Source organism: Argopecten irradians, chromosome 3 (genome assembly GCF_041381155.1).
Source record: "Argopecten irradians isolate NY chromosome 3, Ai_NY, whole genome shotgun sequence".
NCBI classification, from domain to species: Eukaryota; Metazoa; Mollusca; class Bivalvia; order Pectinida; family Pectinidae; genus Argopecten; species Argopecten irradians.
The window spans coordinates 59,348,547-59,365,389 of NC_091136.1; the positions used below are offsets into that span (position 1 = coordinate 59,348,547).

General features: G+C 37.9%; 1 protein-coding gene across 7 annotated transcripts in view; it reads left to right on the plus strand.

The window, feature by feature from the left end:
• Positions 1–1,134: 1,134 nt before the first annotated feature.
• Positions 1,135–16,843, plus strand: part of LOC138319240 (E3 ubiquitin-protein ligase HECTD1-like) — a 76,986-nt gene continuing 61,277 nt past the window's right edge. For all 7 annotated transcript variants that reach the window (XM_069262243.1, XM_069262247.1, XM_069262248.1 and 4 more), the window contains exons 1-2: positions 1,135–1,263; positions 1,503–1,894. In XM_069262243.1, the coding sequence (XP_069118344.1) occupies positions 1,755–1,894 (140 nt within the window). In that variant the 5' untranslated portion in view covers positions 1,135–1,263; positions 1,503–1,754. The remainder of the gene's footprint in view (positions 1,264–1,502; positions 1,895–16,843) is intronic.

Genomic DNA, 16,843 nt, shown 5'->3' on the forward strand with positions numbered 1-16,843 from the left:
AATTGGTATTTTTTTCACTATCAAAAACAGGAGCAGACGATTTCATATTTTTCTTCAGTTTTAAAAGTTACTTACTTTACACCATTACCACCATTGAAAAGTTTGAGCTTCTAATTTTACTTCAAGTTAAAAATATAAAAAATAATTTGCATCCCGAAAAAAATCTGTGGCACTATATCCTACATGGAATGAAGTACTGATTGCGCATGCACCAAAGGCAAAATAAATTATCTTATATTATTTTTTGTGTTAATTAGACATATGTATACAAGATTAAACACCAATTATTGTTCTAATGTTGAATGCTATTTTTGCTCTGTCGGCGGTGGAGCATCTTTAAAATAGCGTCATGTTTGAAGGGAGATAACTCTTTTGTCTTTCCTTCTCTTAGACAGGTATCTTGCATCGCTAAAAACTATCATTATCAAATGTTCACGACATTTATTTATAATCGCAATACAGAAGAATGACAAATGCCCGGCAAGGATTTATAAGTGAGATATCATATACGTCCTTGTGCCCGGTCACAAAATTATTGTTATTATTTTTGCGTTGAATAATACCATCTCGTAAGAAGCTGCTGTTTAGAAAATATCTTAGAAAAGTCTTTATGGTCATACTTTTTTAATTTGATACGGAGGAAATATGACCTTGTGGTACTTTTCAATCTCCAGTGATTTCTTTTTAGGGTAATTTTAAGTTTCATACTATTATAAGCAAAGGGAGACAATCCCATCTTCACAATATTTGTAAGCTGTATCTAACTTATTACAGAAATATCTAAGAAGCTGGCCATAGGCTTGTACACTGTAAAAAGATAGGAAAAATAGAATTAAATGGAACTTTATCATTGAGGTAATTAATTAGAAATTTACTAAAATTAACGACAATATTTTTGCCAATAAGTAGGCCTAACTTCGAATTCATATATGCAAATAGCTGTATACCCATTGATTGGGATTTGGACATTATATCATATCTTGTAATATTACATATGACTGAATATGAGATGAAAATATATACGATGTAGTTTGAAAGATGTCTTTCAAAAAGCACGTGTCTGTGGTGTGACAAGTTTCGAATATTTCCCGCAAATTTTATTCGGAGTCTCTCTAAAATGTTAATATTGAGTAGAATCCGAAGGGTTCCGTTCTGTTTCCAAAACGAGGCATTGTATTTGTAATTTTTCCTGTATCTGTATCGAAAAAAGAAGTGACTGGGTTCTACCCTGCTTTCCCGATGTATTAGAAAACATCAAGTCATGTAAGTTATGTTGTAGATACAATACAAACGTCTGTCGAATGTAACGCAATCAGATGATTGAGTAAAACGATCAACGTTTTGATTTATACACTATTTTTGTCTCACCTGAGTGTGTCTGGAAAGTTTTGTAGGTTTTCCTTTTGTGTTATTTTTAGATCGATAAAACGGACAATGTTGTGTTGACTGTAATTTACATATATGCGAGGAAAAGTCAACATATATTTCTATTTCCCTTTCAGATGATGGTGAGAACGTGAATTTACGAAAATAAGAACATTCGTGAGGAAAGTAGGGACTTGTCCCGTTCCCACCCTATATGGGAGGAATCGGGTCATGACCCTCTCATTCAGAATTAGTAATCGATCTTCAAACAAAGACCATCAGTACCTTTAACGAAATTCTGAAATAGGAAAGTAAGAACGTATTGAAAGAAGAAGATAACACCAAAACGTCACAGGGCACTGTCTGGTCGTGTTTAACCCATCAATACCATGGCAGACGTTGACCCAGAAACTCTGTTGGAATGGCTGCAGATGGGACAAGGAGACGAGAGGGACATGCAGCTTATTGCCTTGGAGCAATTATGTATGCTGCTTTTGATGTCCGACAATGTTGACAGGGTTTTTGAAAGGTAAATATAGTATTCTAATTAGTTCACCATATAATTGTTGGTGTAAATTTGGTTGTATTTGTGTGCACGCGATCACAAGTTCTTGAAGGGGTTCAGGTTTGTTGTGCTTGCTACTGAAGCTGGTAGGAAATTGCAGTCTGAGATGGTTCTTGGAAAAAACGAATATTTATAAACATTTTTGTTGGTGTAAATTTTGTTGTATTTGTGTGCACCCCGGGTTCTTCTCGTTTTAAAAAGTACCGATACTCTTATCATCATTTGTGAAAATAAATACATGATTTTCTAAGGATATTCATATTAGGGAAGTTTCTAGTATAGAGGACCCCGGAAGTTTAGAAACATAATAATCAGTGCGCATGTCAGAGGTTGCTACGGGTCATGTTAACATGTTGCCATTTTGAATCACTGATTCGAAGAGCCGACGGGGGTTCGGGGGTGAAACCTCCGAGAAAAGAAAAAAAAACACCTCAATTTTACATCTTGAACTCATCTTAACTGTTTTTGTAGCATTTGAAATATTTAAAAACAATTCTAGGAGGTTTGAAAGGAACTTTGGCCTCAGTGTGATCTTCGATAATGTTTGGACCATGGCCAGCACATGTACATGTTAACACTGAGTCGCTGTCTTTTCCACGCCAAATTTTCCTCTGTTGAGCAATAATTACCTGACAAACTGAATAATGATCCAATTTCAATAAGCCAGTGGATAGATATTGCCACGTTTTCATTATTTCTGTCATATATCCTTCATTCGAATCGTCACCATCGTAAACTACACGTGTACTTGTGTTTACAAATAAAATCTAAGTCCGTAAAATCACTCATTGCGCATGTTCAGCGCATGCTCGGCTAACAACCAAAACAAAATCCCGAATTTTTTTCTCGTACAGTCTACAATGTTTCCCGCATGATCCCTAGTTAAAAACTTTGTTGAAAACTTCAGTTTTCAATGAAGTTTTCAACCAAAAAAGGACACGGTAAGCTCAGATTTTAACATTTTTTTGCATAAAAACCCATATTTTTTATTTTTGACCGCCCGCTCACGCGGTCTCTATATATACAGGTTGCCGTCAATAAACTCGTGATATTTCGTGGAAAAAATGGGGTCCGCTATACTAGATGTGTTCCTCATATTATATATAAAAGGGACTAAATGAAGGAGGCAAGTCTTGAAATTCTGTTTTATAATGAAAAGTCTGCACAATTCAACAACTTTAGCATTTTTAGCTCACCTGGTCCGAATTAAAAGGACGTCGACCAAGGTGATCAGCTTATGCGATACCGTGGCGTCCGGCCGTCTGTCAACAATTGACTTCCTCTCCATAGCTGCTGGTCAGAATTTAACAAAATTTAATTGGTAGCATCCCTAGCCTGTGGCCATGGGCTACTGACTGAAAATTGTACAAATGGTCAGACTGACCCCCTGGGGGCCTGAAGGGTGGGGCCAAAAGGGTCTATTTGGCTAAATTCATATAAACGACTTCTTCTCTGAAACTAAGAACAGATAACACTCATAATGCAATGGTAGCATTCTTGTAGGGTGGGGATTCAAAATTGTACAAATGGTGGGTCTGATCCCCCGGGGACCATGAGAAGCAGGGTCAAAAGGGGTCAATTTGGCTATTTCCATATAAACGACCTTTTCTTTGAAACTAATATAATCATGGGATAGTACTCAATGCAATGGTAGCATCCTTATAGGGTGGGGAATTGTACAAATGGTGGGGCTGTCCTCCGAGGCCTTTGGGCAGGGCCAAAAGGGTCCATTTGGCTATTTCCATATAAACGAATTCTTTTTTGAAACTAAGCATGAGATAGCACTCATAATGCAATAGTAGCATCCTTATAAATAGTAGGGCTGACCCCCCGGGGTCCTGAGGGACGGAGCCAAAAAGGTCAGTTTGGCTATATTCATATTAACGATTCTTCTCTGAAACTAAGCATAGGATAGCGCATAGGGTAGAGATTCAAAATTGTACAAATCATGGTGCTGATACCCCAGGGGCCTGAGGGGTGGGGCCAAAAGGGGTCAATATAGCGACTTTCATATAAACAACTTCTTCTCTGAAACTTTGAATAGCACTCATAGTCATATGATATTAAATAGCATCGTTATGTGGTTGGGATTCAAATTCAACCAATTGTGGAGTCAATTTGCTATTTCTTGAGTTTTTTATGATAATTGTGTTTAAAAAACAGGTGAGCAATACAGGCCCTCTGGGCCTCTTGTTAGTATATAATAATGTTAAATCGAATGAAATCTGTATGGAGTATGAGGCTTGTCTAAAAGATGATGACAATATTTTATTTTTGTAAGCAAAAATTATAGAATTATTTTACAGTACACATTAATTATGTACATATATTATTTGCTGGGTTGAACATGATCAACATTTCTTAGAAGTTGGTATTTAAAGCAAACTGTATTATCTAATAAATGATATCAATTCTTTTTAACCAACATAATTGAATTGCATTGGTTGATTATCCTTTTATACTTATCTAAAGACAATGGACAATGGCAATATTTGTTTCATGAAAAACATCTCTTTATATAATTATATACTGGTAATATGGTTGGTCTGACCATAAAGTTACTTTAAAATCTTTTTCTTCATTAATTATAATTAATATTTAAATGATACTTTTAACCAAATTTGTTATATATAAGATGGGGAGCCGATCGCGAGGGAAATTGATCATGATTTGTCATCACTAGAGAATGGTCTGACACCTTGCATAAGGGCAAGAGGGACAACGGCCCATTTGTTTTAATTTTTTTTAACTTTCTTGTTTTTAAACTAATTCTCCTGCTGTTCATTAATTATAAACCCATGAGGCAGTTACAACCAAATAAGTCTGTTAAAATTTTTGGTTAACTTACATGAATGTAATACTACACCAAGCTGAAAAGTGTTCTTGGGAGCCCTCATCCAATTAATAGGTTAGATGATCATCAATGCCCTAATTAGACATTGTCATATAGTTTTTGACAAACATTTCAAATCTTTAACTATATAATCATATTGCTGCAAAATTGTACAATACTATAGGGCTCCCAAACTTCAGATCATAAAGTTCTTAGTTTCCCTTAATCTGAAAACTGGGATGGCAAATAAAGAATAATTATTCTGAAATGGCTACTCTTGTATCATTTTTTTTAAAATTTTCTACCAGATTTAGTAAAGACTCTGAAAACAGAGATAAGCTATATACTCTCCTGCATTTGTTTGGTGTTGTCATTGCATCTTATCAAACTATAAGATTATCAATATTACATTGGTATACATACATGTCCTGACATTAAAATTTAGTGCGTACTACATTTAGTAAATTTTTGCTTTGGAAATGTTGTGGCCCTAATTTATAAGTATCTAAGTATTTTAACTTGTAATTGATTTTTTTTAACTTCAGTAGTTGTGATAACTGTTCATAACTAGGCCTGTAGGGATAAATATATAGTAACAATATAGTATTGCGGAGGATGACCTTTCAAGCTAGAGTACATTGTACGAGATTTATTAGTTTGGCAGGTATCCAGTGTATATATATACCACCTGTACCAACTAAACAAAGAAACAAACAAACAAAGGGTCTACATGGGGGTAGTCTGTATGTACTATTTACTACATTGTGTACAAAGGGTTAACATGGGGGTAGTCTGTATGTACTACTTACTACGTAGTGTACAAAGGGTCTACATGGGGGTAGTCTGTATGTACTTACTACATAGTGTACAAAGGGTTTACATGGGGGTAGTCTGTATGTACTACTTACTACATAGTGTACAAAGGGTTTACATGGGGGTAGTCTGTATGTACTACTTACTACATAGTGTACAAAGGGTCTACATGGGGGTAGTCTGTATGTACTACTTACTACATAGTGTACAAAGTTTACTAGACAAAGGGTTTACATGGGGTAGTCTGTATGTACTACTTACTACGTAGTGTACAAAGGGTTTACATGGGGGTAGTCTGTATGTACTACTTACTCATGTGTACAAAGGTTTACATGGGGTAGTCTGTATGTACTACTTACTACGTAGTGTACAAAGGGTTTACATGGAGGTAGTCTGTATGTACTACTTACTACATAGTGTACAAAGGGTTTACATGGGGGTAGTCTGTATGTACTACTTACTACGTAGTGTACAAAGGGTTTACATGGGGGTAGTCTGTATGTACTACTTACTACATAGTGTACAAAGGGTTTACATGGGGGTAGTCTGTATGTACTACTTACTATGTAGTGTACAAAGGGTTTACATGGGGGTAGTCTGTATGTACTACTTACTACGTAGTGTACAAAGGGTTTACATGGGGGTAATCTGTATGTACTACATAGTGTACAAAGGGTTTACATGGGGGTAGTCTGTATGTACTACTTACTATGTAGTGTACAAAGGGTTTACTTGGGGGTAGTCTGTATGTACTACTTACTACATAGTGTACAAAGGGTTTACATGGGGGTAGTCTGTATGTACTACTTACTATGTAGTGTACAAAGGGTTTACATGGGGGTAGTCTGTATGTACTACTTACTACGTAGTGTACAAAGGGTTTACATGGGGGTAGTCTGTATGTACTACTTACTATGTAGTGTACAAAGGGTTTACATGGGGGTAGTCTGTATGTACTACTTACTACATAGTGTACAAAGGGTTTACATGGGGGTAGTCTGTATGTACTACTTACTACGTAGTGTACAAAGGGTCTACATGGGGGTAGTCTGTATGTACTACTTACTATGTAGTGTACAAAGGGTTTACATGGGGGTAGTCTGTATGTACTACTTACTACGTAGTGTACAAAGGGTTTACATGGGGGTAGTCTGTATGTACTACTTACTACGTAGTGTACAAAGGGTTTACATGGGGTAGTCTATGGGGTGTACAGGTTACTGGGGTAGTCTGTATGTACTACTTACTATGTAGTGTACAAAGGGTTTACATGGGGGTAGTCTGTATGTACTACTTACTATGTAGTGTACAAAGGGTTTACATGGGGGTAGTCTGTATGTACTACTTACTACTAATAGTGTACAAAGGGTTTACATGGGGGTAGTCTGTATGTACTACTTACTACATAGTGTACAAAGGGTTTACATGGGGGTAGTCTGTATGTACTACTTACTACATAGTGTACAAAGGGTTTACATGGGGGTAGTCTGTATGTACTACTTACTATGTAGTGTACAAAGGGTTTACATGGGGGTAGTCTGTATGTACTACTTACTATGTAGTGTACAAAGGGTTTACATGGGGGTAGTCTGTATGTACTACTTACTACGTAGTGTACAAAGGGTTTACATGGGGGTAGTCTGTATGTACTACTTACTACATAGTGTACAAAGGGTTTACATGGGGGTAGTCTGTATGTACTACTTACTATGTAGTGTACAAAGGGTTTACATGGGGGTAGTCTGTATGTACTACTTACTACATAGTGTACAAAGGGTTTACATGGGGGTAGTCTGTATGTACTACTTACTACATAGTGTACAAAGGGTTTACATGGGGGTAGTCTGTATGTACTACTTACTACATAGTGTACAAAGGGTTTACATGGGGGTAGTCTGTATGTACTACTTACTACATAGTGTACAAAGGGTTTACATGGGGGTAGTCTGTATGTACTACTTACTACATAGTGTACAAAGGGTTTACATGGGGGTAGTCTGTATGTACTACTTACTACATAGTGTACAAAGGGTTTACATGGGGGTAGTCTGTATGTACTACTTACTACATAGTGTACAAAGGGTTTACATGGGGGTAGTCTGTATGTACTACTTACTATGTAGTGTACAAAGGGTTTACATGGGGGTAGTCTGTATGTACTACTTACTACGTAGTGTACAAAGGGTTTACATGGGGGTAGTCTGTATGTACTACTTACTATGTAGTGTACAAAGGGTTTACATGGGGGTAGTCTGTATGTACTACTTACTATGTAGTGTACAAAGGGTCTACATGGGGGTAGTCTGTATGTACTACTTACTACATAGTGTACAAAGGGTTTACATGGGGGTAGTCTGTATGTACTACTTACTACATAGTGTACAAAGGGTCTACATGGGGGTAGTCTGTATGTACTACTTACTATGTAGTGTACAAAGGGTTTACATGGGGGTAGTCTGTATGTACTACATAGTACAAAGGGTCTACATGGGGGTAGTCTGTATGTACTACTTATACATAGTGTACAAAGGGTTTACATGGGGGTAGTCTGTATGTACTACTTACTACATAGTGTACAAAGGGTTTACATGGGGGTAGTCTGTATGTACTACTTACTACGTAGTGTACAAAGGGTTTACATGGGGGTAGTCTGTATGTACTACTTACTACATAGTGTACAAAGGGTTTACATGGGGGTAGTCTGTATGTACTACTTACTACATAGTGTACAAAGGGTTTACATGGGGGGTAGTCTGTATGTACTACTTACTATGTAGTGTACAAAGGGTTTACATGGGGGTAGTCTGTATGTACTACTTACTACATAGTGTACAAAGGGTTTACATGGGGGTAGTCTGTATGTACTACTTACTACATAGTGTACAAAGGGTTTACATGGGGGTAGTCTGTATGTACTACTTACTACGTAGTGTACAAAGGGTTTACATGGGGGTAGTCTGTATGTACTACTACTGTAGTGTACAAAGGGTTTACATGGGGGTAGTCTGTATGTACTACTATAGTGTACAAAGGGTTTACATGGGGGTAGTCTGTATGTACTACTTACTACATAGTGTACAAAGGGTTTACATGGGGGTAGTCTGTATGTACTACTTACTACATAGTGTACAAAGGGTTTACATGGGGGTAGTCTGTATGTACTACTTACTACGTAGTGTACAAAGGGTTTACATGGGGGTAGTCTGTATGTACTACTTACTACATAGTGTACAAAGGGTTTACATGGGGGTAGTCTGTATGTACTACTTACTACATAGTGTACAAAGGGTTTACATGGGGGTAGTCTGTATGTACTACTTACTACATGTAGTGTACAAAGGGTTTACATGGGGGTAGTCTGTATGTACTACTTACTAGTAGTGTACAAAGGGTTTACATGGGGGTAGTCTGTATGTACTACTTACTACATAGTGTACAAAGGGTTTACATGGGGGTAGTCTGTATGTACTACTTACTAGTAGTGTACAAAGGGTTTACATGGGGGTAGTCTGTATGTACTACTTACTACGTAGTGTACAAAGGGTTTACATGGGGGTAGTCTGTATGTACTACTTACTACATAGTGTACAAAGGGTTTACATGGGGGTAGTCTGTATGTACTACTTACTACATAGTGTACAAAGGGTTTACATGGGGGTAGTCTGTATGTACTACTTACTACGTAGTGTACAAAGGGTTTACATGGGGGTAGTCTGTATGTACTACTACTAGTAGTGTACAAAGGGTTTACATGGGGGTAGTCTGTATGTACTACTTACTATGTAGTGTACAAAGGGTTTACATGGGGGTAGTCTGTATGTACTACTTACTACGTAGTGTACAAAGGGTCTACATGGGGGTAGTCTGTATGTACTACTTACTATGTAGTGTACAAAGGGTTTACATGGGGGTAGTCTGTATGTACTACTTACTACATGTAGTGTACAAAGGGTTTACATGGGGGTAGTCTGTATGTACTACTTACTACATAGTGTACAAAGGGTTTACATGGGGGTAGTCTGTATGTACTACTTACTACGTAGTGTACAAAGGGTTTACATGGGGGTAGTCTGTATGTACTACTTACTAGTAGTGTACAAAGGGTTTACATGGGGGTAGTCTGTATGTACTACTTACTAGTAGTGTACAAAGGGTTTACATGGGGGTAGTCTGTATGTACTACTTACTACGTAGTGTACAAAGGGTTTACATGGGGGTAGTCTGTATGTACTACTTACTATGTAGTGTACAAAGGGTTTACATGGGGGTAGTCTGTATGTACTACTTACTACTAGTGTACAAAGGGTTTACATGGGGGTAGTCTGTATGTAGTGTACAAAGGGTTTACATGGGGGTAGTCTGTATGTACTACTTACTATGTAGTGTACAAAGGGTTTACATGGGGGTAGTCTGTATGTACTACTTACTACATAGTGTACAAAGGGTTTACATGGGGGTAGTCTGTATGTACTACTTACTACATAGTGTACAAAGGGTTTACATGGGGGTAGTCTGTATGTACTACTTACTACGTAGTGTACAAAGGGTTTACATGGGGGTAGTCTGTATGTACTACTTACTATGTAGTGTACAAAGGGTTTACATGGGGGTAGTCTGTATGTACTACTTACTACGTAGTGTACAAAGGGTTTACATGGGGGTAGTCTGTATGTACTACTTACTACGTAGTGTACAAAGGGTTTACATGGGGGTAGTCTGTATGTACTACTTACTACATAGTGTACAAAGGGTTTACATGGGGGTAGTCTGTATGTACTACTTACTACATAGTGTACAAAGGGTTTACATGGGGGTAGTCTGTATGTACTACTTACTACATAGTGTACAAAGGGTTTACATGGGGGTAGTCTGTATGTACTACTTACTACATAGTGTACAAAGGGTTTACATGGGGGTAGTCTGTATGTACTACTTACTACGTAGTGTACAAAGGGTTTACTTGTGGGGGTAGTCTGTATGTACTACTTACTACATAGTGTACAAAGGGTTTACATGGGGGTAGTCTGTATGTACTACTTACTAGTAGTGTACAAAGGGTTTACATGGGGGTAGTCTGTATGTACTACTTACTACATAGTGTACAAAGGGTTTACATGGGGGTAGTCTGTATGTACTACTTACTAGTAGTGTACAAAGGGTTTACATGGGGGTAGTCTGTATGTACTACTTACTATGTAGTGTACAAAGGGTTTACATGGGGGTAGTCTGTATGTACTACTTACTATGTAGTGTACAAAGGGTTTACATGGGGGTAGTCTGTATGTACTACTTACTACATAGTGTACAAAGGGTTTACATGGGGGTAGTCTGTATGTACTACTTACTACATAGTGTACAAAGGGTTTACATGGGGGTAGTCTGTATGTACTACTTACTACATAGTGTACAAAGGGTTTACATGGGGGTAGTCTGTATGTACTACTTACTACGTAGTGTACAAAGGGTTTACATGGGGGTAGTCTGTATGTACTACTTACTACATAGTGTACAAAGGGTTTACATGGGGGTAGTCTGTATGTACTACTTACTATGTAGTGTACAAAGGGTTTACATGGGGGTAGTCTGTATGTACTACTTACTACATAGTGTACAAAGGGTTTACATGGGGGTAGTCTGTATGTACTACTTACTACATAGTGTACAAAGGGTTTACATGGGGGTAGTCTGTATGTACTACTTACTACGTAGTGTACAAAGGGTTTACATGGGGGTAGTCTGTATGTACTACTTACTACGTAGTGTACAAAGGGTTTACATGGGGGTAGTCTGTATGTACTACTTACTACATAGTGTACAAAGGGTTTACATGGGGGTAGTCTGTATGTACTACTTACGTAGTGTACAAAGGGTTTACATGGGGGTAGTCTGTATGTACTACTTACTACATAGTGTACAAAGGGTTTACATGGGGGTAGTCTGTATGTACTACTTATATAGTGTACAAAGGGTTTACATGGGGGTAGTCTGTATGTACTACTTACTACATAGTGTACAAAGGGTTTACATGGGGGTAGTCTGTATGTACTACTTACTACATAGTGTACAAAGGGTTTACATGGGGGTAGTCTGTATGTACTACTTACTATGTAGTGTACAAAAGGGTTTACATGGGGGTAGTCTGTATGTACTACTTACTACGTAGTGTACAAAGGGTTTACATGGGGGTAGTCTGTATGTACTACGTATACTTACTATGTAGTGTACAAAGGGTTTACATGGGGGTAGTCTGTATGTACTACTTACTACATAGTGTACAAAGGGTTTACATGGGGGTAGTCTGTATGTACTACTTACTACATAGTGTACAAAGGGTTTACATGGGGGTAGTCTGTATGTACTACTTACTACATAGTGTACAAAGGGTTTACATGGGGGTAGTCTGTATGTACTACTTACTATGTAGTGTACAAAGGGTTTACATGGGGGTAGTCTGTATGTACTACTTACTATGTAGTGTACAAAGGGTTTACATGGGGGTAGTCTGTATGTACTACTTACTATGTAGTGTACAAAGGGTTTACATGGGGGTAGTCTGTATGTACTACTTACTATAGTGTACAAAGGGTTTACATGGGGGTAGTCTGTATGTACTACTTACTACTATAGTGTACAAAGGGTTTACATGGGGGTAGTCTGTATGTACTACTTACTAGTAGTGTACAAAGGGTTTACATGGGGGTAGTCTGTATGTACTACTTACTACATAGTGTACAAAGGGTTTACATGGGGGTAGTCTGTATGTACTACTTACTACATAGTGTACAAAGGGTTTACATGGGGGTAGTCTGTATGTACTACTTACTACATAGTGTACAAAGGGTTTACATGGGGGTAGTCTGTATGTACTACTTACTATGTAGTGTACAAAGGGTTTACATGGGGGTAGTCTGTATGTACTACATAGTGTACAAAGGGTTTACATGGGGGTAGTCTGTATGTACTACTTACTACATAGTGTACAAAGGGTTTACATGGGGGTAGTCTGTATGTACTACTTACTATGTAGTGTACAAAGGGTTTACATGGGGGTAGTCTGTATGTACTACTTACTATGTAGTGTACAAAGGGTTTACATGGGGGTAGTCTGTATGTACTACTTACTACATAGTGTACAAAGGGTTTACATGGGGGTAGTCTGTATGTACTACTTACTAGTAGTGTACAAAGGGTTTACATGGGGGTAGTCTGTATGTACTACTTACTACATAGTGTACAAAGGGTTTACATGGGGGTAGTCTGTATGTACTACTTACTACATAGTGTACAAAGGGTTTACATGGGGGTAGTCTGTATGTACTACTTACTACATAGTGTACAAAGGGTTTACATGGGGGTAGTCTGTATGTACTACTTACTACGTAGTGTACAAAGGGTTTACATGGGGGTAGTCTGTATGTACTACATAGTGTACAAAGGGTTTACATGGGGGTAGTCTGTATGTACTACTTACTATGTAGTGTACAAAGGGTTTACATGGGGGTAGTCTGTATGTACTACTTACTACATAGTGTACAAAGGGTTTACATGGGGGTAGTCTGTATGTACTACTTACTATGTAGTGTACAAAGGGTTTACATGGGGGTAGTCTGTATGTACTACTTACTATGTAGTGTACAAAGGGTTTACATGGGGGTAGTCTGTATGTACTACTTACTACATAGTGTACAAAGGGTTTACATGGGGGTAGTCTGTATGTACTACTTACTATGTAGTGTACAAAGGGTTTACATGGGGGTAGTCTGTATGTACTACTTACTATGTAGTGTACAAAGGGTTTACATGGGGGTAGTCTGTATGTACTACTTACTACATAGTGTACAAAGGGTTTACATGGGGGTAGTCTGTATGTACTACTTACTACATAGTGTACAAAGGGTTTACATGGGGGTAGTCTGTATGTACTACTTACTAGTAGTGTACAAAGGGTTTACATGGGGGTAGTCTGTATGTACTACTTACTACATAGTGTACAAAGGGTTTACATGGGGGTAGTCTGTATGTACTACTTACTACATAGTGTACAAAGGGTTACATGGGGGTAGTCTGGTACTACTTACTATAGTGTACAAAGGGTTACATGGGGGTAGTCTGTATGTACTACTTACTATGTAGTGTACAAAGGGTTTACATGGGGGTAGTCTGTATGTACTACTTACTATGTAGTGTACAAAAGGTTTACATGGGGGTAGTCTGTATGTACTACTTACTACATAGTGTACAAAGGGTTTACATGGGGGTAGTCTGTATGTACTACTTACTACATTGTGTACAAAGAGTTTACATGGGGGTAGTCTGTATGTACTACTTACTATGTAGTGTACAAAGAGTTTACATGGGGGTAGTCTGTATGTACTACTTACTATGTAGTGTACAAAGGGTTTACATGGGGGTAGTCTGTATGTACTCTATTACTTACTATGTAGTGTGTACAAAGGGTTTACATGGGGGTAGTCTGTATGTACTACTTACTACTAGTGTACAAAGGGTTTACATGGGGGTAGTCTGTATGTACTACTTACTATGTAGTGTACAAAGGGTTTACATGGGGGTAGTCTGTATGTACTACTTACTAGTAGTGTACAAAGGGTTTACATGGGGGTAGTCTGTATGTACTACTTACTACATAGTGTACAAAGGGTTTACATGGGGGTAGTCTGTATGTACTACTTACTACTAGTGTACAAGTGTACAAAGGTTTTACATGTTACAAAGGGGTACATGGGGTAGTCTGTGTATGTACTACTTACTACGTAGTGTACAAAGGGTTTACATGGGGGTAGTCTGTATGTACTACTTACTACATAGTGTACAAAGGGTTTACATGGGGGTAGTCTGTATGTACTACTTACTACGTAGTGTACAAAGGGTTTACATGGGGGTAGTCTGTATGTACTACTTACTACATAGTGTACAAAGGGTTTACATGGGGGTAGTCTGTATGTACTACTTACTACATAGTGTACAAAGGGTTTACATGGGGGTAGTCTGTATGTACTACTTACTACGTAGTGTACAAAGGGTTTACATGGGGGTAGTCTGTATGTACTACTTACTAGTAGTGTACAAAGGGTTTACATGGGGGTAGTCTGTATGTACTACTTACTACGTAGTGTACAAAGGGTTTACATGGGGGTAGTCTGTATGTACTACTTACTACATAGTGTACAAAGGGTTTACATGGGGGTAGTCTGTATGTACTACTTACTATGTAGTGTACAAAGGGTTTACATGGGGGTAGTCTGTATGTACTACTTACTATGTAGTGTACAAAGGGTTTACATGGGGGTAGTCTGTATGTACTACTTACTACGTAGTGTACAAAGGGTTTACATGGGGGTAGTCTGTATGTACTACTTACTACATAGTGTACAAAGGGTTTACATGGGGTAGTCTGTATGTACTTACTGTAGTGTACAAAGGGTTACATGGGGGTAGTCTGTATGTACTACTTACTGTAGTGTACAAAGGGTTTACATGGGGGTAGTCTGTATGTACTACTTACTACGTAGTGTACAAAGGGTCTACATGGGGGTAGTCTGTATGTACTACATAGTGTACAAAGGGTTTACATGGGGGTAGTCTGTATGTACTACTTACTACGTATGTGTACAAAAGGGTTTACATGGGGGTCTGTATGTCTGTATGTACTGGGTACTTACTACATAGTGTACAAAGGGTTTACATGGGGGTAGTCTGTATGTACTACTTACTACTAGTGTACAAAGGGTTTACATGGGGGTAGTCTGTATGTACTACTTACTACGTAGTGTACAAAGGGTTTACATGGGGGTAGTCTGTATGTACTACTTACTACATAGTGTACAAAGGGTTTACATGGGGGTAGTCTGTATGTACTACTTACTACGTAGTGTACAAAGGGTTTACATGGGGGTAGTCTGTATGTACTACTTACTACATAGTGTACAAAGGGTCTACATGGGGGTAGTCTGTATGTACTACTTACTACATAGTATACAAAGGGTTTACATGGGGGTAGTCTGTATGTACTACTTACTACGTAGTGTACAAAGGGTTTACATGGGGGTAGTCTGTATGTACTACTTACTACATAGTGTACAAAGGTTTACTTGGGGGTAGTCTGTATGTACTACTTACTATGTAGTGTACAAAGGGTTTACATGGGGGTAGTCTGTATGTACTACTTACTACATAGTGTACAAAGGGTTTACATGGGGGTAGTCTGTATGTACTACTTACTATGTAGTGTACAAAGGGTTTACATGGGGGTAGTCTGTATGTACTACTTACTACATAGTGTACAAAGGGTTTACATGGGGGTAGTCTGTATGTACTACTTACTATGTAGTGTACAAAGGGTTTACATGGGGGTAGTCTGTATGTACTACTTACTACATTGTGTACAAAGAGTTTACATGGGGGTAGTCTGTATGTACTACTTACTACGTAGTGTACAAAGAGTTTACTTGGGGGTAGTCTGTATGTACTACTTACCACGTAGTGTACAAAGGGTTTACATGGGGGTAGTCTGTATGTACTACTAACTATGTAGTGTACAAAGGGTTTACATGGGGGTAGTCTGTATGTACTACTTACTACGAAGTATAATATAAACAATAGAGTACTGATGAGTCTGTATATGTTACGCATATACATGAGGGCCAAATGATTTAAGAAGTGGTTTTATAGTTATGCGTTCTTTTAATTCTAATAGTCTTAGATGTGGTTTTATAGTTATGCGTTCTTTTAATTCTAATAGTCTTAGATGTGGTTTTATAGTTATGCGTTCTTTTAATTCTAATAGTCTTATCCTGTTGACAAAATAGAGTGTATTGAAAAATAGTATTGCATAGTTTTAATTTCATTTGTTCGCTTATTTCAAACGGTTTTTTGGGGGGATTATATTCAGAAGCTGTTGCTATGACTGTTCTGTAGATTTAAATTGGTGACATCAACACTAGTGCAAGCGGGAAATTCAAAAGATTTCATGCATAGTTTTGAATTTCAATTATCATAATGGGAATCTAAATAATAAACTGTTACCAGATTGGACATACAATTGATATGAAGCCCATCAGTCAGAAATATAAATATTTATGGTGCCCTTCTTCTGGATGGGCTTCATATCAACTCTTTGTCCAGTGTTAATCTGGTAACAGTTTATAAATTATTGCTTACATATGTTACTGTATTTATATCTGGTATAACAAGATGATTGATCCAATCAGTCAAAGATAAGTTTAGGGAAACCTTAGCTTATATGAATG